This window comes from Dama dama, chromosome 10 (genome assembly GCF_033118175.1).
Source record: "Dama dama isolate Ldn47 chromosome 10, ASM3311817v1, whole genome shotgun sequence".
Classification (NCBI taxonomy): domain Eukaryota; kingdom Metazoa; phylum Chordata; class Mammalia; order Artiodactyla; family Cervidae; genus Dama; species Dama dama.
In genome coordinates this window covers 37,211,609-37,236,966 of record NC_083690.1, presented here as the reverse complement: position 1 = coordinate 37,236,966, position 25,358 = coordinate 37,211,609, and the positions used below count along the sequence as shown (strand labels likewise).

At 40.6% G+C, this 25,358-nt stretch overlaps 1 protein-coding gene across 1 annotated transcript in view; it reads left to right on the top strand.

The window, feature by feature from the left end:
• The window catches only part of LOC133063194 (cytochrome P450 3A24-like), a 35,560-nt gene extending 16,517 nt beyond the window's left edge, over positions 1-19,043 (top strand). The window contains exons 8-13 of the mRNA XM_061152323.1: positions 2,662-2,789; positions 5,663-5,729; positions 9,070-9,230; positions 11,616-11,842; positions 15,976-16,138; positions 18,897-19,043. Coding sequence (XP_061008306.1) covers positions 2,662-2,789; positions 5,663-5,729; positions 9,070-9,230; positions 11,616-11,842; positions 15,976-16,138; positions 18,897-18,992 — 842 coding nt within the window. The 3' untranslated portion in view covers positions 18,993-19,043. The remainder of the gene's footprint in view (positions 1-2,661; positions 2,790-5,662; positions 5,730-9,069; positions 9,231-11,615; positions 11,843-15,975; positions 16,139-18,896) is intronic.
• Positions 19,044-25,358: the final 6,315 nt, after the last annotated feature.

The following is a 25,358-nucleotide window of genomic DNA, read 5'->3' as shown; positions in this document are numbered from 1 at the left end:
TTCAACAAGGTTTTGTGGTTTTCAGGGTGTAAATTTTACATATTTTACTTCTACTTATTCTATTCTTTTTGATGTTATTATAAATGGAGTTGTTTTTTCAATGTGACTTTCAGATTATTTTTTGCAATGTACAGAAATACAATTGATTTTGTACTTTGATCTTGTATCTTGAAACCTGGCTGAACTTGTTTATTAATTCTAATAGGTTTTTAGTGACTTCCTTAGGATTCCCTGTGTACAAGATCATGTTATCTGAGAGAGTTTTATTCTTCATTTCCTATATGGATATACTTTCTTTAATTTTCTTGACTAATTCTTCTGGTTAGAATGTCAGGTACAGTTTTGAGTAGAAGTGATGAAGAAGGCTTGCTTGTCTTATTCTTTTTTTTTTTTTTTTCATTTATTTTTATTAGTTGGAGGCTAATTACTTTACAATATTGTAGTTGTTTTTGTCTTATTCTTAATGTTAGAGAAAACCATCCAGTTTTTCACTATTAAGTATTAGTGTTAACTGTGGGTTTTTCATAGATTCCTTTTATGAGGTTGATGAAAGACCCTTCTTTTCCTGTTTGCTGAGAGTTTTTTTAATCACAAGTGTGTATTGGATTTTTGTCACATGCTTCTTATGTACATATTAGATAATTGTGTGGTCATTGTTTTTTACTCTGTTGAAATGGCATATTATACAACCTTGCATTCCTGGGATAAAGTGCACTTATATATGGTGTATACATCTTTGTATATATTAGTAGGTTCTGTTTGCTAGTATTTTCTTGAGGATTTGTGTATCCATGGTCATAAGATACATTGGTCTGTAGTTTTCTTTTCCTCTACTATCTTAACTCTCTTTCTCACACCAGGTTAATACTGATCCTGAAGAATGACTTTCAAATTATTCTGTCATCTTCTATTTGTTGGATGAGTTAGTGAAAAGTTGATATTAATTTTTTAATTATTTGAGTAGTATTCAGCATTGAAACCATCTGCACCTGAGCTTTTCATTGTCAAATTGTGGGTAGTTTCTTGATTATCAGATCAAACTTTGTATTTCTTATAGGTCTATTCACATTGTCTCTTTCTTTTTGAGTAGTTTCTGTTTAATATTTTTTCCAATTATTTAAATAATGTTAATTGGAGGATAATTACTTTACAATATTGTGAGGTTTTTGTCATCCATCAACATGAATCGGCCACAGGTATACATGTTTCCACCCCATACTGACTCCCCCTCCCACACCTCTCTGCATCCTATCTTTTTGGGTTATCCCAGAGCACCAGCTTTGGGTGCCCTGCTTCATGCATCGACTTGCACTGGTCATCTATTTTACATATGATAATGTACATGTTTCAGTGCTATTCTCTCAAATCATCCCACCCCCATTTTCTCCCACTTAGTTTGAAACTCTCTCCTTTACATCTGTCTCCTTTGCAGCCCTGCATGTAGAATTGTCGGTACCTTCTTTCTAAATTCCATATATATGCATTAATATACAGTACTTTTCTTTATCTTTCTGACTTATTTCACTTTGTGTAATAGGCTCCAGGATCATCCACCTCATTATAACTGACTCAAATGCATTTCTTTTTATAGTAAGTAATATTCCATTGTGTATATGTACCATAATTTCCTTATCCATTCATCTGCTGACGGACATCTAGGTTGCTTCCATGTCCTAGCTATTGTAAATAGTGCTGCCATGAACATTGGGATACATGTGTCTCTTTCAGTTCTGGTTTGCTTGGGGTGTATGCCCAGCAGTGGGATTGCTGGGTGGTATGGCACTTCTATTTTCAGTTTTTTTTTTTAATTTATTTTTATTAGTTGAAGGCTAATTACTTTACAATATTGTAGTGGTTTTTGCCATACATTGACATGAATCAGCCATGGATTTACATGTGTTCCCCATCCCCATCCCCCCTTCCACCTCCCTCCCCATCCCATCTTGTATGGAAATACAAAATCTTCATTACTTTCTTCTTTTGTCTAGATTTAGGTTGAGTTTGCTCTTCTTTTTTCAGTGAGTTAGGGTAGAAAGTTAGGTCCATGACTTGAGATCTTTGTTCTTTTTAAAAGTAGACATTTATAGCCTTAAAGTTTTCCATGAGCAATGTTTTTCCTATGTTCCATTCATTTTAGTAAGTAATAGTTTCATTTTTCTTTATTTCAAAGTAATTCCTGGTTTCATTTTTGATATAGTATACAGCTCCTTGGTTATTTAGGAGTGTATTGTTTAATTTCCTTTATTTGTGAATTTCCCAATTTCTGTTATTGATTTTTCATTTAATTCCATTATGGCTGAGAGGCACATACTGTTTTATTTCTATCTTGAATTGTTGTTTGAATGAAAAGGTTAATTAGAGTAGCAGACTATAGTGTGGTGTATCCAAAGAGACTCTAATCAAATAGATAAAAAGCCACCAAGTTAAGGAATATAATCCTGTTTCCTTGATCATTCCAAAAGGCAGAGGGACCACTGGTTTCACGACTGTAGTGAAGGCCCCATAAGTGGACTTGGCCTTGCTCAGTCACTGGCTTGGAAGTCTGAGCAAAGGTCACAGTGGGAGTGATTCTGATCTCTTTCTCTGATAGATAGTGCAAATTATACTTACTGCGTAAATTTTGATTTTTTACCCTGCTTTTCTTTTATGTTTTCTCTTCAGCACTCTTTCCATTCCTTATCCCAATCTTTGAAGTATTAAATATCAGCATGTTTCCAAAAAGCGCTGTGAGTTTTTTCACAACATCCGTAAAAAAGATAAAAGAAAGTCGCCTCAAAGATATTCAAAAGGTAAAATCTGGTGATGGTTACACGAGGGGGTTCACTTTTTGAAAATTTATTTACCTCCACACATATGATTTGTGCACTTCTCTGCAGTTTTTAAAGATAGGCAGAGAAGTATAGATTTTTGAACTGGGGAGTTATTAATATACCATTGTGGAGTGATGAGGAAGGTGGAGGTTGGGGAAGAAATAAGAAAATGAGCCAGAGAGTGCTGTTTAAATTTAATAGTAGGAATACATATTAGTATGTCATTGCATACGTATTGTTGAGATAAAAGCTTTACCACTTCCATTCAATAAACTGTTAAAGGATAAAAATTAGTTTAAAAATGATTTTACTGATATTATGATTTCCCCACATGTTATACTGGTAAAGAATCACTTTGTTTCCAAGACTCCTATTTTATAGATTGTGCAATGGAAAGCCCCATCTGTCAGTTGGTGGAGTGTATTCTGTGTTAAATTTGAGCCCTCTGCTAGTCTGGTATGGACAGGGATCTTCTCTGGGCCATGAGGCTGCAAGCTAGTTAACCCACCTTCATCTCCATGAGGCCTGAGACACAAGCTTGTCTGCAGGTCAGGGGAACAGAGGGTTTTGTACCCAGGATGTCACTGAAAAGGGTCAAGGCCTTGAAGATGCTTCTATAACACTGCCAATGTACTTTGCACATGTGAGGAGATTAATTTGTGTGGTAATTCATTAGTAATTAAAATTGGTACCTCACTGTGGTTTTGATTTGCATTTCTCTGATAATGAGTGATGTTGAGCATCTTTTCATGTGTTCGTTAGCCATCTGTATGTCTTCTTTGGAGAAATGTCTGTTTAGTTCTTTGGCCCATTTTTTGATTGGGTCATTTATTTTTCTGGAATTGAGCTTCAGGAGTTGCTTGCATATTTTTGAGATTAATTCTTTGTCTGTTACTTCGTTTGCTATTATTTTCTCCCATTCTGAGGGCAGTCTTTTCACCTTGCTTATAGTTTCCTTTGTTGTGCAAAAGCTTTTGAGTTTAATTAGGTCCCATTGGTTTATTTTGCTTTTATTTCCAATATCTTGGAGGTGGGTCATAGAGGATCCTGCTGTGGTTTATGTCAGAGAGTGTTTTGCCTATGTTCTTCTCTAGGAGTTTCATAGTTTCTGGTCTTACATTTAGATCTTTAATCCATTTTGAGTTTATTTTTGCGTATGGTGTTAGAAAGTGTTCTAGTTTCATTCTTTTACAAGTGGTTGACCAGTTTTCCCAGCACAACTTGTTAAAGAGTTTGTCTTTTTTCCATTGTATATCCTTGCCTCCTTTGTTGAAGATATGGTGTCCATAGGTACGTGGATTTATCTCTGGGCTTTCTATTCTGTTCCATTGATCTATATTTGTGCCAGTGATCTATATCTGTCTTTGTGCCAGTACCACACTGTCTTGATGACTGTGGCTTTGTAGTAGAGCCTGAAGTCAGGCAGGTTGATCCCTCCAGTTCCATTCTTCTTTCTCAAGACTACTTTGGCTATTCGAGGTATTTTGCATTTCCATACAAATTATGAAATTATTTGTTCTAGTTCTGTGAAAAATACCATTGGTAGCTTGATAGGGATTGCATTGAATCTATAGATTGCTTTGGGTAGTATAGTCATTTTCACAATATTGATTCTTCCAATCCATGAACACGGTATATTTCTCCATCTGTTTGTGTCCTCTTTGATTTCTTTCATCAGTGTTTTATAGTTTTCTATATATAGGCCTTTCGTTTCTTTAGGTAGATATACTCCTAAGTATTTTATTCTTTTTGTTGCAATGGTGAATGGTATTGTTTCCTTAATTTCTCTTTCTGTTTTCTCATTGTTAGTGTATAGGAATGCAAGGGATTTCTGTGTGTTAATTTTATATCCTGTAACATTACTGTATTCATTGATTAGCTCTAATAATTTTCTGGTAGAGTCTTTAGGGTTTTCTGTGTAGAGGATCATGTTGTCTGCAAACAGTGAGAGTTTTACTTGTTCTTTTCCTATCTGGATTCCTTTTCTTTCTTTTTCTTCTCTGATTGCTGTGGGCAACACTTCCAAAACTATGTTGAATAGTAGTGGTGAGAGTGGGCACCCTTGTCTTGTTCCTGACTTTAAGGGAAATGCTTTCAATTTTTCACCATTGAGGATAATGCTTGCTATGGATTTGTCATATATAGCTTTTATTATGTTGAGGTATGTTCCTTCTATTCCTGCTTTCTGGAGAGTTTTTATCATAAATGGATGTTGAATTTTGTCAAAGGCTTTTTCTGCATCTACTGAAATAGTCATAGCATTGACTATCAAGGGTGAAACAGATCACCAGCCCAGGTTGGATGCATGAGACAGGTGCTCAGGGCTGGTGCACTGGGAAGACCCAGAGGGATGGGGTGGGGAGGGGGGATCGGGATGGGGAACACGTGTGGATCCATGGCTGATTCATGTCAATGTATGGCAAAAACCACAACAATATTGTAAAGTGATTAGCCTCCAACTAATAAAAATAAATAGGAAAAAAAAGGGAATTAAAATTGGAAGGAAAAGAAGGATCCAAGTCATGGACTTTCTCTGGAACAAAAAGGTGTGACAGAAGAGACAGCTGGCAACTCTTGGGCAAGGAAGCTGTTTCAAAAGCCAGAGAAACCAAAAATCAGAAAGAGTGAGGACCAAAAACGTGTTGACATGATGGTGGTTTTCTCTCTGAGAAACATCATGTTCTCCAAGGTCTGTAGGTGAATATTAGTTCACTGAGGACTCAGGCAATACTAGTCAGGCTTCTGCTCTTTAAGGGGCCATAGTCTCAGAAAAGAGGTTAAATACTGCACTCCTGATTTGTCTGTGACTTCACAAGTAACTTTCTTTCATAGAAATTTCTTTCTGCTTACAGCCGCGAGTGGATTTTCTTCAGCTGATGATTAACTCCCAGAATTCCAAGGAAACAGACAATCATAAAGGTAACCAAAGAGAGCTGGGGAGACACAGAGGTAGGGGGAAGTTCTGAAAATGTGCAGGAAGATTTCCAGGCAGATCGGAATTTAGGCCAAATTGAAGAAAGACACTTGTGCAGAAAGAAAGAGTAGACTGTGGTACTTTCTAGAAGTTTGCAGACATAACTTTGTTCAGAGCTCGAAGGGCAAGTATAACAAGGATGTCATGCCCAGAAGTCAGTTATGATGTGGATCACTACAGCTGAACCTCTGGGGAGCTTGGTTCCAATATCAGTTCTCAGGCTCCTCCAGACCCACCAAGTCAGAAACTCTGCCTGGAAATTTGCATCAAGGCTTCATCCTTTCATTCATCAGGGGGCACATTGCCCCAGTGTTGGTGACCTTAAGTTGGAACACTTTTAAACTTGTGTTCACCGGCTTATTCTACTGTAAAGTGTAATTGTTTTTCCCTTTGTTATCAACAGGTAATTTCTGGGAGAAGACTTTGAGACTGTAAATATTCTGTTCCTGTTCAAATTGTCACCCACTGGCTTTATCATTCATGGATGGTTTTTGACTGAAACCATTGTTACTATGATGGTTAAAACATGCCTTTCGAAACCCATCATTCTTCTATACTTATGAGCTGATGTTCTTTCATAGGGAGAGCTCTCCATTCTCCCCCTATCATTTATTTATTTATGTCAGTATATCTCATGTACAGCTAACTTACTCTCTCATATCACTCTTCATTTTGATTTTCAAATTCTCTCAGGTTTCTCCCCTGGAACCCTTTCAAGTAGGCTCCTATATACATATTACTTTTTCTCCTGAAAAATTTTCAATAGGCCAATTTTTAGCATAAATTAAAAAATCTTAATTGAGTGAAGAATACAGAGTTTCCCAATATGCATTCTGCCCCCACCTACATATAGCCTTCCTCAATATCTGAAGTCCATACTGGAGTGATACACTTGTTATAATCAATGAACCTACACTGATACATTATTATCACCCAAAGACAATAGCTCACACCTGGGTCCAATCTTGGTATTGTATATTCTATGGATTTTGATAAATGTATAATGATGTGTGTCTACCACTGTCATATACAGAGTATCCTGTATCCTCTTCATTTATCATTTTCTAAGAACTTCCTCACTTTCTAATGCAAGGCATTCCAGCTTTCTCTCTTATTTCCCCTGGAATAAGCCATTTCTCTAAGAAGTTCAGGTTCCATTTAGTGAGAAATGATATTTAGAATCCAAAATTTGGGTTCTAGGAATATTCATTGCTACTAGGGTTTCTTTGCGTCTAGATCCTCAGTGGACAACTTTCAGAAGATCAACTACTTTTACCCAGTTGTAAAAATAAAAAAGATTTCTATATCTACCTCAAATCACTGATATAAATATGCTCTCTCTCTCTCAAACAAAAAGATCCTGATTTGTTTTAATTCCATGACATGAACACTCCTAGATGATTAATCTGAAGCTACCAATGGATTGTTAACCTCTCAATATTTGTGATAATTTGTGATAACCTCACAAAATTATTAATTTTATAAAACTGGTTCTTGAAAGCAGGGATAAATTGACTCCAGCCCATTCTCATTATGTCTATTCCTGTGTGTACACCTACTTATGTCTATCTATCTATTATTATCATTTATCATTTTTCCAAGTACATTATTCAATGCAATGTTCTGTGATGAAGGAAATATTCTATATCTGCTCTGTTCAATATAGTAATCACTAGACATAAGTTTCTGTTGAGGACTTGACATGAGAGTGAGTCAGTGAGTATGAAGTTGCTCAGTTGTGTCTGACTCTTTGTGACCCGTGGACTGTAGCCTACCAGGCTCTTCCGTCCATTGGATTTTCCAGGCCAGAATACTAGATTGGGTTGCCATTTCCTTCTCCAGGAGATCCTCCTGACCCAGGGATTGAACCTGGGTCTCCTGTATTATAGGCAGACGCTTTACCATCTGAGCCACCAGGGATGTCCTGTGATGTATGACTAGTGCTACTGAAACCTGAATGATAAGTTGTATTTAATTTTAATCAATTAAAATTTGAAGAGTCATATATTAGACAGCACAACTCTAAACTTTGAGTATTTTGTGGTTTGTGCTAACTGGGAATGAATTTGATGGTTGAATTTATCCACAATAACATCACACATATCATCATTGGGGAACTAGAACTTTCTAGATCTTTATTACACTCATTTTATATTGCTTTTATTTTCAGTCAGTTGGTTGGGTCAGGTACCACGTTGAGTTGAGTGCTCTAAGTAACAAAGATCCTGCTTCAGTCCCATCAAATAGCAGAGAGCCTGAGCATGCTTGGTCTCTCGGGAGAAAATAAAAATGGAGACCAGTGTATAATCACAGGGCTGTTTGGTAAGAATAAAGAAGAGCAGAAAGTGGGGGGTGTAAACTGAGAGGATGACCTTCAGGCTGGAGTTGAATTAGCATTGCTAATTCTACTCCCTGGACCTAATTTTTCTGTATTTCACACTGGTCTATGTCCTTATATGCACACATTCTTTCTTCTGCTATTTTAATGCCAATGATTAGACTAGGATCATCACAACTCTTCAAGTTTTTTATTGATTTCTGTAGCTTCTATACATATCTCGATCATCCCCTTGAAGGCTTGTGCCCCAGGTCTTGTATCACCTGATGCCTCTCAAGGGCATAATCCATGCTTCTCAGGCTATATTGTGCACACACATCTCCACATCTCATGAAACTTCATATGTTGTTTCCATAGTTCTGAATTTGTATTAGGCTTCTAGATCCTGCTCATGCTGCTGGTCCATGGACCATTCTTTGAGTAACAAGAGTTTAGCTGTAGCCCAGTATTGTACTCTTGTGTTCCTGGAAATGTTTTGATAAAATATAATTCAATTTCCCCTATCATATAGCCTTAGTATCGTAAATCTCTTAAATCAAGCTACACCTTAACTAGAATAATTTAAAATATTCTAGAAGAGAATGCTACTCCATTTTACTTGGAGCTAAAGTTCTTTTACAGTTCTCTAAGGGACATGCTGATAACACTGGAAATGTTAGAAGTGCTATCACTTGAAATACCCAGCTGTGTTGGTGGGGGCATGGAATTGCCAGGAACAGAGAGCCAAGAATAGTATAGACCTGGGAAAAACTCAATTAAGACAGTTCTTGGCTTTTTCTGGGCTCTGTGAGGCAGACACAGAGTAGAAATCACTCTCAGTTTGAGTCTAAATTACTTTTACCTGATTTCCCCTAGGGGTTTGGGAGTTTCACTGGAATGTCTCATCATCTAAACTATGATTTTTACATTGCTATGCTTTACCTAAAATGTCATGACTTTCTTTTTAGCTCTCTCTGACCAAGAACTCGTGGCCCAAAGTATTATCTTTATTTTTGGTGGCTATGAGACCACTAGCAGTACTCTTTCCTTCATTATATATGAATTGGCCACTCACCCTGATGTCCAGCAGAAGCTGCAGGAGGAAATTGATGCAACTTTCCCCAATAAGGTGAGTGATGATACCCGGAGAGAGAGGGGCAAGGTGAAAGCTTAGCATGATTGTCTTCTCTCCACTACTTAGGAGGCTTTTGCCCAAAGCATAAGCATCAAATCATTTACGTCCATTCCCAGGTGGTGCAGTAGAAAAGAATCCAAACTAACAGTAAGCACTTATTTCTCTGGTGTCTGCATTTGTTGTTGTTCTGTCACTAAGTCATTTTGGACTCTTTGTGACTCCATGGACTATAGCACGCCAGGCCTCCCTATTCCCCACTATCTCCCAGAGTTTGCCCAAGTTCATGGTGTCTGCATATTAATCTATTGATATTGTTTGGACTTGCTGTGGTCTGGGTGTTGGCTGATCTAGGCTGGCCTTAGATAAGCGGTTGGACTGACTCAACTCCACATGTTTTGCTTCTCATGTGTCTCACTCTCCACATGTCTGCTTCTCAGGGCAGTGGTAGATGTCATGAGCAAGAGGCCTAATCCAGTGGGTGACTTTCAAAACTCTGCTAGCATTACACTTAGCGAGTATTCCACAGGTTCAAAGTGAGCCACCTGACCAACCTGAGTCAGAATGGGAGGGCACCGCAGAGTTAATGGCAAAGGGAATGGACAGAGGAAATGGTGGAGAATTGAGACCATTAATTCAGTCTACTGCCCTGAGTAAACTATAGCCTAGGTGGAGCCTGGTGTACAAGAAAGGATATACGGTAGGAAACAGAGGACATGAGTATGAGACCTGACTGGTTTTGGACAAGTCTTATGACCTTTCAAATCCTAGGTCCTTCAAATACTTTGTAGGGCCTGCATAAATTAGAGATGATGTTTCTTCTCTGGTAAACCCCATATTGGGATTCTTTTGATTACAAGAAAATTGAAAGATCACTTACAGACTGAGGCTAGCTAAGGCATTGCATTCTCTCCTTTTCGTAAGAATACTTATAATACTAGTACTATTGGCTGATATGTGCTTCTTACTTTGTATGTCTGGTCTAAATACTTTCTATTTATAAATGCATTTAATTTTGAAGAAATTCTTTATTAGTCAGGAGAGGCTAGCTTATACCTCAGTAACAGACAAGCCCTGGGATCTCAGGGGCTTTCATAGCAAAGTTTACCATCACCCACATGTACACACTGAACATGGATTGTTAGTGGAGGATGGAGTGGACAGCTCCGCTTCACAGAGTCACTCAGGAAAACTGGCTCAGAGCCTTCACCATCTTATAATTGCCTTATCTGGAACATGAGGCCTTCTTGTCATCTGTGGAATAAGGACCTCAAGAGCTGCTTACTGGGTTTTCAACTGATTTGTCTTTGAACTGACATAATCACCTCAGTTCACAGCCTGTTGGCAAGGGTGATTTGGCCATAACCTCAAGTGGGCTGGGATAATGGGGCCTACATGGATGCTGGGTGAGCAGTGAGTGTCTCTGCCACACAACCCTCTGGAGGGTCAGCTCCCTCTGTCTCCATGTGACACATGAGAAACCTGAGCTACAGGGAGACGAAATACTTCCAGACACTAGTTGTGTACGTGGTGGTGATCAAGTCAAGCTGTGATCCAGGGTGTTGGCTCCTGAGCCACTCTTACCCTCTACAATGTTGCTCCTTAACTACAACCCCATGTGACAGCCATGTATCACTCCCGCAGTGGTCTCAGATCTCAGCCAAAACTGGAGTTCTTTGTGGTGTGCAGAGACCTGGCCCCTGGGGCTGCAATGGCTTGTTTAGACCTTCAGACCTTAGGGTCACACCTATAGGGAGAATAAGAGACTCTTCTAGCAGCAGAGATTGGGGTTCTGATCCTCTTGTAACTTCCCTGCATCTAAAATTGTGTTCCCAATCTTACTCTTCATTTGCAGATTTGGTTTAGAAAGGAACTTGTTTCTCCCTAAATTATTTATAAAGTTTTCATATATTGTTTCCAGACTATACATGTATAATGAAGAGAATGAGCAGTCAGGAGTCTTCAACTAAGAATAGGGGATTTGCTCTTTTACACGTTCTTGCATTGGTACAGATGTGTAGCCTCACTTTTAAAAGGAAACATTGACTTTGGACTTTCACTTAAGAGTAAGGGTCCTAGTCTGTTGGTCATGTTTGTTCTCATGAGAGAGAAAATACACTCCCTGATAACCTGTGGTGTTTCACACTGTTTAGACAATTGTCCCAATTTTCTTCTATTATCATGACTACTTGATCACCACCAGGTACATCTCAATGGGCATTGAGAGGTCAAAGGACATGATAGTAATGTCTATAAATGCTAAGGTCCTTTACCAATTTAAATTATTCCCTGGAGCTCCTAACATTCCAATAGGTCTACATAGATGGAGTTGAAGGTTGATCTGATATCTTAATTTATCAAAATCTCTTTCTTTCTTCCCAGGCGCCTCCGACCTACGATGTCCTGGCACAGATGGAGTATCTTGACATGGTGGTGAATGAGACTCTCAGAATGTTCCCAATTGCTGTTAGAATTGATAGGTTCTGTAAGAAGGATGTGGAAATCCATGGGGTGTCCATTCCCAAAGGGACAGCAGTGACAGTGCCAATCTCCGTGCTTCACAGAGACCCAGAGTTCTGGCCAGAGCCTGAGGAGTTCCGTCCTGAAAGGTACAAGACCCCAGGGAAGGGGACCCTCTCTGATCCAGTTGCTCAGAGGGTATTCTGACAACCCTTATTATGGGTGACAAATATGTGACTGTACAATCATTTTATTTTACATCTTTTATTGTTAAATGTCTTTACTTTTTCCAAGAATGATATTATTTGATTAAAAATTTTACCAACCATAAACTAAAAAAAAAAAAAAAAAACAGAAAATTTTAGTTGTGTGCATTCCTAAAAACTTAAGCTTATTTGTTGTTTAGTCACTAAGTCGTTTCCAACTCTTTGTGACCTCATGAACTGTAGCCCACCAGTCTCCTCTGTCCATGGGATTTTCCAGGCAAGAAGACTGGAGTGGGTTGCTATTAGCTTCTCCAGGGGATGTTCCTGACCCAGGGATCGAACCCATGTCTTCTGCATTGGCAGGTGGATACTTTACCACTGAGCCATCAGGGAAGTCCAATACCTTAAGATAGGCCTCATTAATAGTGCAATGTAAGTCTTGTGGACATTTCTCTATGCATATACAGATTGTTAAAACTTAGAATGGCATTATATATAGTTTATTTTTCAATTGCTTACTATATTTAACAGTAAAGTATAAATGGAATTCTGTGTTATATATATATTATATATATAATTTATATATATATAATATATATATAATTGTTGCACCTGCTATAATTTACTTAACAGCTACATTATTTTAGGTGTATTGGTTTCTATTTCCTTTAAATCTTCCTGTCTGTTCTTTAGCTCTTTGAATTCATCACTAATGTTCCCACATTTCCATTTCTTTAAACATTGGCTGCTGTTTCCTCTATTATTATTGTGGGGCTGTAGTCATCCCAAGTGGTTCCAGCAGCCTCGGTGAGGATGGAGGAGACATAGGTGGCCTGCTTCCGTCTGTGGCTGTAGACCTAGGCCAGCTCCCTTTTGCCTCCATGTTTTTTGACCTTCCAAAGAGAAGTCCTCTGCCATCTAGTCATCTAGACACCTGCCTTGGAGAGGTTAAGCATTGTCTTCTGGGAATTCAGAGTCAGGGTCTGGTTTGGGCACATTGGACTCAAGAGAGTTGATGCTCTCCCATTTATTTTATGGTGAGAAAAAGTTGGATTGAACATTTTAGGCACTATCTGGGATCTAGCATTTTATGAGCCCCTGATTATAAGCTCTGTGATGGCAGGGACTGTGTCTTGCTCACCCTGGTGTCTCTAGCGCTAGCATAACCTGTACCCATACCATTGCTGAAAGAAGAGTCAGAGTCCACCAAGTCCTCTGTTCTGGACCAGGGAACCTCACTGTCTGCCTCAAGCTCAGCAACTTCCCCTCCTGCAGTGTCAGAAACCTAAAACCAGAGACCACTTACTGTACTTCCCTTTGATTCACTCAGCCATCAAGCAGAGAACTAGTGCTCACCTGTGTGTGTCAGGGTCTGGTCGAGGGAGTGAGAAATCCAAATGTTAAAGCAGATTATAAAGAGTTTTTGACACATACACAGTATAGTTTATAGGCACAGGTTTTATGAATCATGTTTAATGTATTCTTCCAGAATATTCTTCCAGAATATTTTTTATAATATGGACTCTTTAAAATATATACAAATAGCTGTGAAAAGAAAGGAAGCTAAAATCAAAGGAGAAAAGATATACCCATTTGAATGCAGAGTTCCAAAGAATAGCAAGGAGCAAAGAAAGCCTTCCTCAGCGATTGATGCAAGGAAATAGAGGAAAACAATAGAATGGGAAAGACTAAAGATTTCTTCAAAAAAATTAGAGATACCAAGGGAATATTTCATGCAAAGATGGGCTCAATAAAGGACAGAAATGGTAGGGACCTAACAGAAACAGAAGATATTAAGAAGAGGTGGCAAGAATGTGTATTCTGTGTAGAAGAACTGTACAAAAAAGATCTTCCTGACCCAGATAATCACAATGGTGTGATCACTCACCTAGAGCCAGACATCCTGGAATGTGAAGTCAAGTGGGCCTTAGGAAGCATCACTACAAACAAAGCTAGTGAAGGTGATGGAATTCCATTTGAGCTATTTCAAATCCTGAAAGATGATGCTGTGAAACTGCTGCACTAAATATGCTAGCAGATATGGAAAAATCAGCAGTGACCACAGAACTGGAAAAGGTCAGTTTTCATTCCAATCCGAAAGAAAGGCAAATGCCAAAGAATGCTCAAAGTACCGCACAATTGCACTCATCTCACACGCTAGTAATGCTTAAAATTCTCAAAGCCAGGCTTCAGCAATACATGAACTGTGAGATTCCAGATGTTCAAGCTGGTTTTAGAAAAGGCAGAGGAACCAGAGATCAAATTGCCAATATCTGCTGGATCATCGAAAAAGCAAGAGAGTTCCAGAAAAACATCTATTTCTGCTTTATTGACTATGCCAAAGCCTTTGACTGTGTGGATCACCACAAACTGTGGAAAATTCTGAAAGAGATGGGAATACCAGACCATCTGACCTGCCTCTTGAGAAACCTGTATGCGGGTCAGGAAGCAACAGTTAGAACTGGACATGGAACAACAGACTGGTTCCAAATAGGAAAAGGAGTACGTCAAGGCTGTATATTGTCACCCTGCTTATTTAACTTATGTGCAGACGACATCATGAGTAATGCTGGGCTGGAGGAAGCACAAGCTGGAATCAAGATTGCCAGGAGAAATATCAATAGCCTCAGATATGCAGATGACACCACCCTTATGGCAGAAAGTGAAGAAGAACTAAAGAGCCTCTTGATGAAAGTGAAAGAGGAGAGTGAAAAAGTTGGCTTAAAGCTCAACATTCAGAAAACTAAGATCATGGCTTAAAGCTCAACATTCAGAAAACTAACTTCATGGGAAATAGATGGGGAAACAGTGGAAACAGTGGCTGACTTTATATTTCTGGGCTCCAAAATCACTGTAGATGGTGATTGCAGCCATGAAATTAAAAGATGCTTACTCCTTAGAAGGGAAGTTATGACCAACCTAGACAGCATATTAAAAAGTAGAGACATTACTTTGTCAACAAAGGTCCGTCTAGTCAAGGCTATGGTTTTTCCAGTGGTCATGTATGGATGTGAGAGCTGGAGTATAAAGAAAGCTGAGCGCTGAAGAATTGACGCTTTTGATCTGTGGTGTTGGAGAAGACTCTTGAGACTCCCTTGGACTGCAAGGAGATCCATCCAGTCCATCCTAAAGGAGATCAGTCCTGGGTGTTCATTGGAAGGACTGATACTGAAGCTGAAACTCCAAAACTTTGGCCACCTGATGCAAAGAGCTGACTCATTGGAAAAGACCCTGATGCTGGGAAAGATTGAGGGCAGGAGGAGAAGGGGATGACAGACGATGAGATGGTTAGATGGCATCACTGACTCGATGGACATGGGTTTGGGTGGACTGCAGGAGTTGGTGATGGACAGGGAGGCCTGGTGTGCTGCGGTTCATGGGATCGCAAAGAGTCGGACACGAATGAGTGACTGAACTGAACTGAACTGAAAATATATACAACTACAATGCCATTATCACTTCTCCAAATCCAAATTTGAGGAGTCAAATTTGAATAAAGCAGAGGTCTAGCCATCAAGGACTTTATCAGTTTGTGGGACAGACAGGGAAATCAGTGATTAAACCAGAGTCGAGTTGAGTCATATGCCCTCATAAATCTACTGACCTCAGCAGCCTCTGTGTGAGGGAAAGAGAGACATACACACACAAGAGCAAGGAAGGTGAAAACAATAGAAAACTAACAATTTAAATATTCAGAGACGTTCCCTGCTTCCTCGTCTCTGAGCACATGACCAATATAAGCCTTAGTGGAGGCAGGAACTCACTCTTCCTGCAATGTCTCATTTCCTAACATCTCACCATCCTGAATGTTAATTTCATATTTAAAGATACATTTTCTTTAAACAGTCTTCATCTCATCAGCTCACCAGAACTGAAAGCTCCTGTGGTGTCCGGGGAATGGGAAGGCCCTGGGGCTTACCTTTCACACAGCAAAATCAACACAGCAGGATTCAGTCACCTGACCACAGGAGTCTCCCTTATGCTACTGGTTGAAGGTTTAAGCTAAAATCTCACACCTGGAGCTCCTGTGATTTTTCTGTTTCATTCACTTGTTTCATCTACTGTTGTGGATCCAGGTTCAGTAAGAAGAACAAGGACAGCATAAATCCTTATGTATACCTGCCTTTTGGATCTGGACCCCGAAATTGCATTGGCATGAGGTTTGCCATCATGAACATGAAACTTGCTGTTGTCAGAATCCTGCAGAACTTCTCCTTCAAACCTTGTAAAGAAACACAGGTTAGCAGTTCATTATTTGCATAAATAATGTTTTATTGAGAATTTTTTAACTGAGGTGTATCTCTCTGTGTCTATAAGGTTGTGATCTATTCAAATAACAATTTAATTTACTAGAAAGAGAATCTGTCTGAATCCATCTGTGAGCTTTAACTGTCTTTCATCCCTGGAGGGCTAAGTCTGTGGCTTCATAAAGACCCAACTGTAAAGGTCATCTAGAGTCAAGGCAGTTAGCACAACATGACTATACAAAGTCAGTGAATTTGAGCAACTTTTATTTATCTATTTATTTTAAAAATATTTATTTGTTAGGCTGCATCAGGTTTTAGTTGTGGCATGTGGGATTTTCATTGAGTCATGGAGGATCTTTCTTTGCAGCATGTAAAAAGATATGGCTCACAGGTTTAGTTGCGTCCCAGAATGTGGGATCTTAGTTCCCCAACTGGGGATTGAACCCTCGTCCCTTGCATTGCAAGACATTCTTAACCACTGGACCACCATGGAAGTCCCAGACTTTTTGATATGTTAACTTCAAGTCTTTTAAAAATATATACAGTAAAAAAACTACTACACATACAAAAGGTATCCCTTTTACATCCCCCTCAGTTCTTGTCCCCCTCTTCCTAGAGACAATATCACCTTGAATGTGATGGTATCTCCCATGCATTGCTTTATATTGCATATGTGTTCATAAACATGGAAAATAAAAGCTGAATTTGAGCAACTTTTAAAATTTGGTTTCATGTCCACTGGAAGGAAGGAAAATGTCGTACAAAGTCGTGAGAGCAGTGATGACCATGTCATGACTTTTCAGTGATGCCCTTCTCCATGGGAACTTACAGAAGCTCTCCTGACAGTGATTCTCAGCCACTGTTTGTGCAAAGAAATTACTGGGGAGCAATATCCCGATGCTGAGGTCATCTCAGCGTCTCTAAAATAATTCCCCCAGAGTGTGGCATTGAGGGCACCCCCACTGATCCTCCTGTGCAGCCACAGTGATCCCTGAGTGAAAGCATTTCTGCCAGAGGGGAAGGCTTCCCACAGCCCCTCACCTGCCAGGGATCCTGCTGCCATCCAGCTGGGCCCCCTTTACATTCTAACAATGACTGTGTCCTTCCTGTCCACCCTCCAGTCCGTTCTCCCCCTTCGAGTTCCAGTTCAGTCCCGAGCCCCTCCATGCAGCCTGCCTGTCCAGGCCAGAGCCCACTCTCCCCTCTGCTGTATTTACAGGCGCCACAGGCTGGCGTCGTGGGGCCTACCACCTAACAATACTTTGTCCCTGAACCATCCAGTTTGGTTCCTTTGTTTCCTTTGCACCTAACAAGGTCTTTAACTCTGTCCCCTCATTTTATTCCTTCCATAAATGCCCAGTGGTGCCTTGATGTCATCAGGCAAATGTTTAAGGAGTGACTTGCAGTTGATTAGAACTCTTGGACACAAATACAGGAGAGTTTGAATTTTATAAATTTATCAAATGTCATTTATGTGTTTCCTTGTTTTATGTGTGTCTGTGTGTCTACCTGCAGGGAAAATGCATACCATTTGAAAGTTTAAAATAACAATTTGTTACAGTTATAGAAAGACCTGAAATCTCTCTCTGAGGAGCACACAGAACAGTTGGCATTGATTCATCTCAAGCATGGCCCTAAAATAAGGCTTATTTCTAGGAGCCACACATTTAATAAGCAGCTGCTCCCTTTGAGTAGCTTTCTCGGGGAAGAGGAGGACAAAGATGTTTCCATTTTACTTGTGGGTGTCCTGTAAGTGTGTACACGCAGGGGACTCAGCCCTGAGAGAAAGGGGCCTCGGGCACCCCTGGGTAGGGCAGATGCCCCTGCAAGCTCCACCCAGTACCCCATGGGCTGGGGTTTCTCCCTCCACAACTCCTTGCTTGTCCTTCAGTCAACTGAGGTCAGGTCACTCTGTTGGTTCCCCCAACACAGAAGGAGTGACTGGGTGAGAAATGGGCTAAAAATCTCAGACAAAACACTGTAGGTCATCAAAAGTTCACCATTTTCACTGCACTTGGGAACCAGGGCATGTTTAAAAAACAGGCATAATGCTTCATAGGCATAGTGCTCAATCGATATTTTGTGCAATGAATGATGAATGAATGCTTTCTCTATCCAGTCTTGACATAACTTACAAAGTACAGAGAATCAAAGATAAAGAGGGGAATTGGATGAAAATGATCAAAAGGTATAAATGTCTGGTTATAGATAATAAATACTAGGACTATCATGTAAAACGTGATTATTACAGTTGACATTTTTATATAGTAGAAGACAGTAGATCCTAAAAGTGTTCATAAGAGGGAAACAATATTTTTTTCTTTTCTATCTCTTATGAGTTGATGGATGTTAACTAAACTTATTGTGGTAGTAATTTCACATATATGTAAGTCAAATGTTTTTGCCATTAATCATTTATATCTCAGTAAAAGAGGAATTAAAACAATTTTAAAAAGTGAATAGTGAGTACTAGAAATGACTTTATGCCCATATATTTTATAGTGTAAGTTAAATAGACCAATTTTCTGAAAGTCATAAATTGTTAAAGTTTAATCAAGGAAACATTGACAGCCTGTCCGTACCTATAGCTGTTACACACATTGAATTGGTAGTTTAAAAAAAATCAAAGATACACGATGCTAAAAGTAGTTTGTATATTGTTGCAAAGCATTATTGTCTGTAATGTATCTTGCCTATTTTGCTTCTGTTGTTGGCGGTGCTTCATTCATTGGTTCTCTTAACGGTTGCAGATCCCCTTGAAAATAAACAGTCAAGGACTTTTAAGACCGGAAAAACCCATTGTTCTGAAGGTTGTGCTCAGAGATGAGACCATAAGTGGAGCTTGACTTCCCCTAAGGACCTGGGGGCTTTGTTCTTCAAGGAGCTGTGTCCCAGAATTTCAGAGGATGTGATTTACTTTGTGATAAAACTCAGAAATAAAGATGGGCTTCACCGATTGCACTTGCTGGATGACTAGGGTATCTGCACATTGGTTTAGCTTTCTCAGTGTCTGTGTGGTGTTATATGTTGTGTAACATGAAAAAGGCAACTAATGAGGGCCAGATACGTACACTCAGCTTATCTGATTCTCAAAGGACCATCTCCACCCACCCCTAGTTAGTACCATCTACTCCTCCAGAGCACTGATCAAGAAAGAAAATGTCTCAACAGTTTTATCAGCAAATTATCAGAAACAAGAATTATCGTGGTGACTAAAGTTCTGACATTTTTAATATATCACAGGTTTTATTTTATGTATTTCAAATCTAATATTCTATTGAGGAATTCTGTAAGCATCTCTTTACAAAAGTGTTAGGATACCATCCTGCACTTTAGGGGGAATGTGTACAACTGAGTCAGGGAGAACCAGTGACTAAACACTTGGCTGCCACAATCCCTGGTGGGTGGGGCCTTTTTCAAAACTGCTGTTTGTTATGTTACATAGGTAAGAATCATTCCACAGTGTTTTGTCCATTTCTTAGAACGTATGAAAGTGAAAGTTGCTTCGTCATGTCCAACTCTTTGTGACCCCATGGATTGTACAGTTCGTGGAATTCTCCAGGCCAGAATATTGGAGTGTGTAGCCTTTCCCTTCTCTAGGGGATCTTCCCAACGCAGGGATCAAATCCAGGTCTTCTGCATTGCAGGCAGATTCTTTACCAGCTGAGCCACAAGGGAAGCCCAAGAATACTGGAATGGGTAGTCTGTCCCTTCTTGAGAGGATCTTCCCAACCCAGTTATTGAACCAGGGTCTCCTTCATTGCAGGTGAATTCTTTACCAACTGAGCTATCTTTCATGGTTTAAATCTATTTTTTTTGAGCACATATTTTATATAACAACAGATGCACATAATTATGTTATTAGTTTTGATGAAAAGTTTTCATCTCATCTCCCCTGATATTTCTTGAAGGCAGGAAACAGGTTTTCTTGAAGTGTCTTTGTTTTCCACCCTCAATTGCCAACTGTCTTAACATAATGAATGTGGAATAAAAGATGGTTGATTGATCAGTTGACTGGGGAGAAAGGCTACAGTCACTGGCCAGTTTCAGTTGATATCAGAAGCTGCACACAGCCTTTCCTTTCCCTTTTCTGCTCCTTCCATCCGTAGCCCCTTCCTTGCTAGTGTTTTCCTGGATAGTCCATTTCTAAAGCCGATGGGGGAGCACAGAAGGTGGACAGCCTTACCCTTCAGGGTGTGGGCAGAGAAGGGGGGATTAGTGGCTCCAAGTTGGAGATTGAGGGGGGACGGTGTCCACAGGAACAGCAGTAGGCATGGGTGTGGGTGTCCAGGCAAGGAGCAAAGAGTGTCTTCCCAGAAGAATGGCCTGGCCAGGGCATCCAGAGCCTAAAAAGGGTGTGGAGAACCACGGAGGGTGAGGAGGATATCAGGGGTGGAAAGAGGCTGAGTGGCAATAGCTACACAAATGGAGATTGATTAAATAAACATATTATGGATAATGGAAGACAGGTTTACCCTGTTTGAGATGGCAGTCCCTGGTCCAGGAGAGGGGAAACCAGAAGAAACCCTGTGGAGTCAGAGATTGGAACTGCATGGATCAGTGAATATCCTTGCTTTCCTTTGTAGACAGATGATAGATAGTTAGTTGGATGATGCACTACAGATAGACAGCTGATATAGATAGGTAGATGACAGATATAGATAGGTACCATGCATCTCTGTGGTGGGTGGGGAAGGTAGGGTTGGAGGTCCTGCTCAGGGCCCTGAGCTCGGACAGCTGGGCAGACCCACCCCCCAGCCCCAATTAGAATCCAGGATGTAATGTCCTGAACATTTACAACTCAGTGGCTCCTCACACGGCAGGTGGAAAAGGAGGCATCTAAACATAGTTAGAAGGAAAAGGTAAAGATTCAGAGTCAGCAAACTCCCAGCTTTTTATTTATTTTTTAACTACGACTTGAACTCATGTCTCCTTTTGCTAAGAAACAACACAGTTCATAACTTGTGCTTACTCTATAATGTTTGCCCTTTTTGGCTACTACTTAAACTCATATGAGCTCTTGTGAGTGAACATTTCTAGAGGGTTTGCTAAGGATCAGGTGTGTGATGGACAAGGTTACATGTTCTCTTCCCCCAGTGACACCGGGACTCTGACCTGCAGGTTCAGGCCCCAAGCCCCTCAGGTCACGGATCAGGGTCTGGTCTGACCTGGGCTCCTATAGGAAGGGAAAGACATAATTATTAACCCTCATTCTACAGATCAGGCAACTGAGGCTGAGCAGGTTTAAATAACCCACCTAGGGCCCGCACATCAGTCACATTCTATGGATGCCTTCTAGGCAGCTGTGTACACAGTAGAGAGAACAGGTGTCTCGGGAGCCCAGAGAAGCCTCCGGGACCTGGTGGACCAAGTTCCCACCCACACCCTTCGCTTGCCCTCTCTGCCTCTGGTTGAATTCTTACAGATTATTAACTAACATTGGTAGCACAAAGTCAAAATCCCAGAAATTTTACTACATTACAACCACTGGGATGGCTATTTTTTAAAAGGGAAAACGAAAGTGTTGGTGAGGATGTAGAGGAAATGTGGAAACCTCAGCTGGTGCTGGTGAGGATGTAACAAAGCAGCCACTGTGTGGAACAGTTTGGCAGTTCCTCAGTCGTTGAGCATAGAATTACCAGCAATTGCACTCCTGGGTAGATGCCTAAGCGAACTGAACACAAATTCTCAAAGACATACGCCTGCGTGTTCATAACACCACTCTCCACAATAGCTGAAGGGCAGACACAAGGCAGACCAGTGGATGAATGGATAAACAGATCGTGATGTAGCCATACAATAGTTGCTTCTTCAGTTATCACAGATGTGAAATACTAATACATGGCATAAGAGAGATTAACTTTAAAATGCATAAATGAAAGAATTCGGACACAAGAGACCGCACATTACTTGATTCCATTTACATGAAACATTTGGAAGAGGCAAAGCTGTGAAGACAGAATGTCCATGAGTGGTGGCCAGGGGCTGGGAGAGGAGAGAGTCGGGGAGGAGCTGCCCATGGGCTCAGGAGTGCCCTCTGGTGGAAGGGGAGTGTGCTGGAACTAGAGGAGGTGGAGGCACCGCACTGTGAATGTGCTAAATGGCCCCGAATGGTTGATGTCATGCCGTGTCAGTGTGACCTCAGTAAATGTTTTTAATCTCAGGACTGTACCCTAACGAATTCAAGACAGGTCACTGTAATACCAGAAAGCCCTGTGGCTTTTCCCAGACACCCTGCACATCCTTCAGGTCCCTGCTGAGCTATCAGGGGTGGAACCTTGGTCCTAGAATTACAGGATCCCTAACTTGGCCTGTGACCTGATCACTTCCTTATTAGCAGTAATAAAAATTGGTTGATTTAGACACTGTGCCTGCAACTGAGAAATGACAAACAGACTCAGCAATGATAATTTTGATAAGATGAACCATTCTCACAGCCTGCATGCCCTCTCTCCTTAGGCAAATTCTGCTCTGTCCGTGGTACTGCATCCATGTCACCTCCTCTAGGAAGCCCACCCCTCCCTACAGAGGCTCTGAATCCCACCTAACTCTGCCTTTCCCAGCCTCCCGATGCCTTTGGAGGTGTGCACCTTTGGAGGTGCATTGAGCACACTACCTAGGTGAGCGCCCTTTGTGACAGTCTTGTTCATACTTTGTCCCCATGTTGTGTCGTAGTACCAGGCACAGCAAAGACCGGCTCAGACTGATACACAGGGCATATGACCATGGAGGTAACTGTGTGACCAATCAGAACAGGGCATCTTGTGTTGAATTCAAGGTGTGGGCTGGAATTGGCTGGGCAGGGCCCCTGGAAAAAATCACTGGGCTTGGCAGGCATGTGCTGACATGTCTACTTAGAAAACTCTTGGAACTGCATGCACTAATGAGGAGCATTTGTTTATTTTCTGGGGAGGTGGTTTGTTTTTTCTATCTGATTTTCATAGGAGCCTATGTTCTAACTAAAGGTGAAGAACTCAGCTTTTGAACCTAGTTGATCTCAGTTGAATGAACCCACTGAATGAACCCATATTGGTCAGTTCTCAAAGGGTAAAAAAATATTTAATTTATTCAGTGATTTTTTTCAGTTGTTCACCTGGGATCTACAAACTGGGTTTCTGAAAAAAACAAGTAATGACATTCTTTTTGTTTCCAGCATAAAATTAATTGATGGGATTTTAGATACTTAAAGAGTGTTACAAATTTTGAAAAGGCTGTATGTGCATGTGGTAAAATGGCATAGCCAGATAATGCTTTTATACTATGAAGAATGATGTTTTATTAGGTGGTTTTAGTAGATACTTTTATCACATTAAGGAAATTCCTTGCTATTAGGAGTGCATTCTTGTATCATAAATGATATATTGAATATTAATAAATGTGTTTTCTGAAGCTATTGGGATGATCAGACCTTTCTCTTTTAATCAATTAACCTGATAGCTAATACTAATATTTATTCTTTGTTAATCACCCAGGAGTTTCAGGGTAAAACCCAACTCAGTTCAGTTTCTCAGTCATTTCCAACTCTTTGCAACCCCATGGACTGCAGCACACCAGGCTTCCCTGTCCATTACCAACTCCTGGAGCCTACTCAGCCTCATGTCCATCGCGTCAGTGATGCCATCCAACCATCTCGTCCTCTGTTGTCCTCTTTTCCTCCAGCCTTCAGTCTTTCCCAGCATCAGGGTCTTTTTTTTCCAATGAGTTGGTTCTTCACATCAGGTGGTCAAAGTATTAGAGTTTCAGCTTCAGCATCAGTCCTTCCAATGAATATTCAGGACTGATTCCCTTTAGGATTGACTGGTTGGATCTCCTTGCTGTCCAAGGGACTCTCAAGAGTCTTTTCCAACACCACAGTTCAAAAGTATCAATTCTTCAGTGCTCAGCTTTCTTTATAGTCCAGCTCTCACATCCATACATGACTACTGGAAAAAAAACATAGCTTTGAATTAATGGACCTTTTTTGGTAAAGTAATATCTCTGCTTTTTAATATGCTGTCTAGGTTGGTCATAGCTTTTTTTTCCAAGGAGCAAATGTTTTTTAATTTCATGGCTGCAGTCACCATATGCAGTGATTTTGGAGCCCAAGAAAATAAAGTCTCTCACTGTTTCCATTGTTTCCCTATCTATTTGCCATGAAGTGATGGGACTGGATGTCATGATCTTAGTTTCTGAATGTTGAGTTTTAATCCAGCTTTTTCACTCTCCTCTTTCACTTTCATCAAGAGGCTCTTTAGTTCTTCACTTTCTGCCATAAGGGTGGTGTCATCTGCGTATCGGAGGTTATTGATATTTCTCCCAGCAATCTTGATGCCAGTTGGTGCTTCATCCAGCCCGGCATTTTGCATGATTACTCTGCAATATGTTAAATAAGCAGGGTGACAATATACAGCCTCGATGTACTCCTTTCCCAATTTGGAACCAGTCTGTAGTTCAATGTCCAGTTCTAACTGTTGCTTCTTGACTTGCATACACATTTCTCAGAAGGCAGGTCAGGTGGTCTGGTATTCCCATCCCTTGAAGATCCAACTTGGTCATGGTGTATCATTGTTGCTGGATTTGACTGGCTTTATTTTGTGTTGAAGCTCATGAGTGAGACTGAAATGCAGTCTTTCCTTCTTGTCCCATTTTTATCCTATTTGAGTCAAGTTCATACTGTCCTCATAGAGCGAGCTGGCCATGATTGGGTTGATTATATGTGACAACTCAGAATCTTAGCTTCACCTCTGCGATGGCATCCTCTCAGTTGGCCGCCAATGGCTCTGCCTCCTAGTACTTATGCCCCATTTAACCCCCTCCCGCTGGTGAGGCTGGGATAGGCGACTCGCTTCTAATGAGTAGAATATTAATTGGGTGCCCCTCTCACTCCCTCACTCTGGGGGAAGTGACTGCCATGTTGTGAGCTGCTCTGTGGAGAGACCCTGGTGGCAGAGATCTGAGGGGCTTCTGGGCCACAGCCAGTGAAGAACTGAGTCCTCAAGCTTGTGAGGATCTGAACCCTGGCAGACCACCTGGAGGACCTGAAAGTGGGTCCTTCCCCAGGTGAGACTTTGGATGAGAGGCAGCCCAGCCTGACAGCAGGACTGTCACCTCCTGAGAAAGCTTGAGCCAGAGGCTCCCAGGTAAGCCACACCTGGACTCCCAGCCCAAGGAGCTGTGACACAGTAAATGCTTGTTGTTTCAAGGGGTTGTATTTGGGGGTAATCTGCTAGACA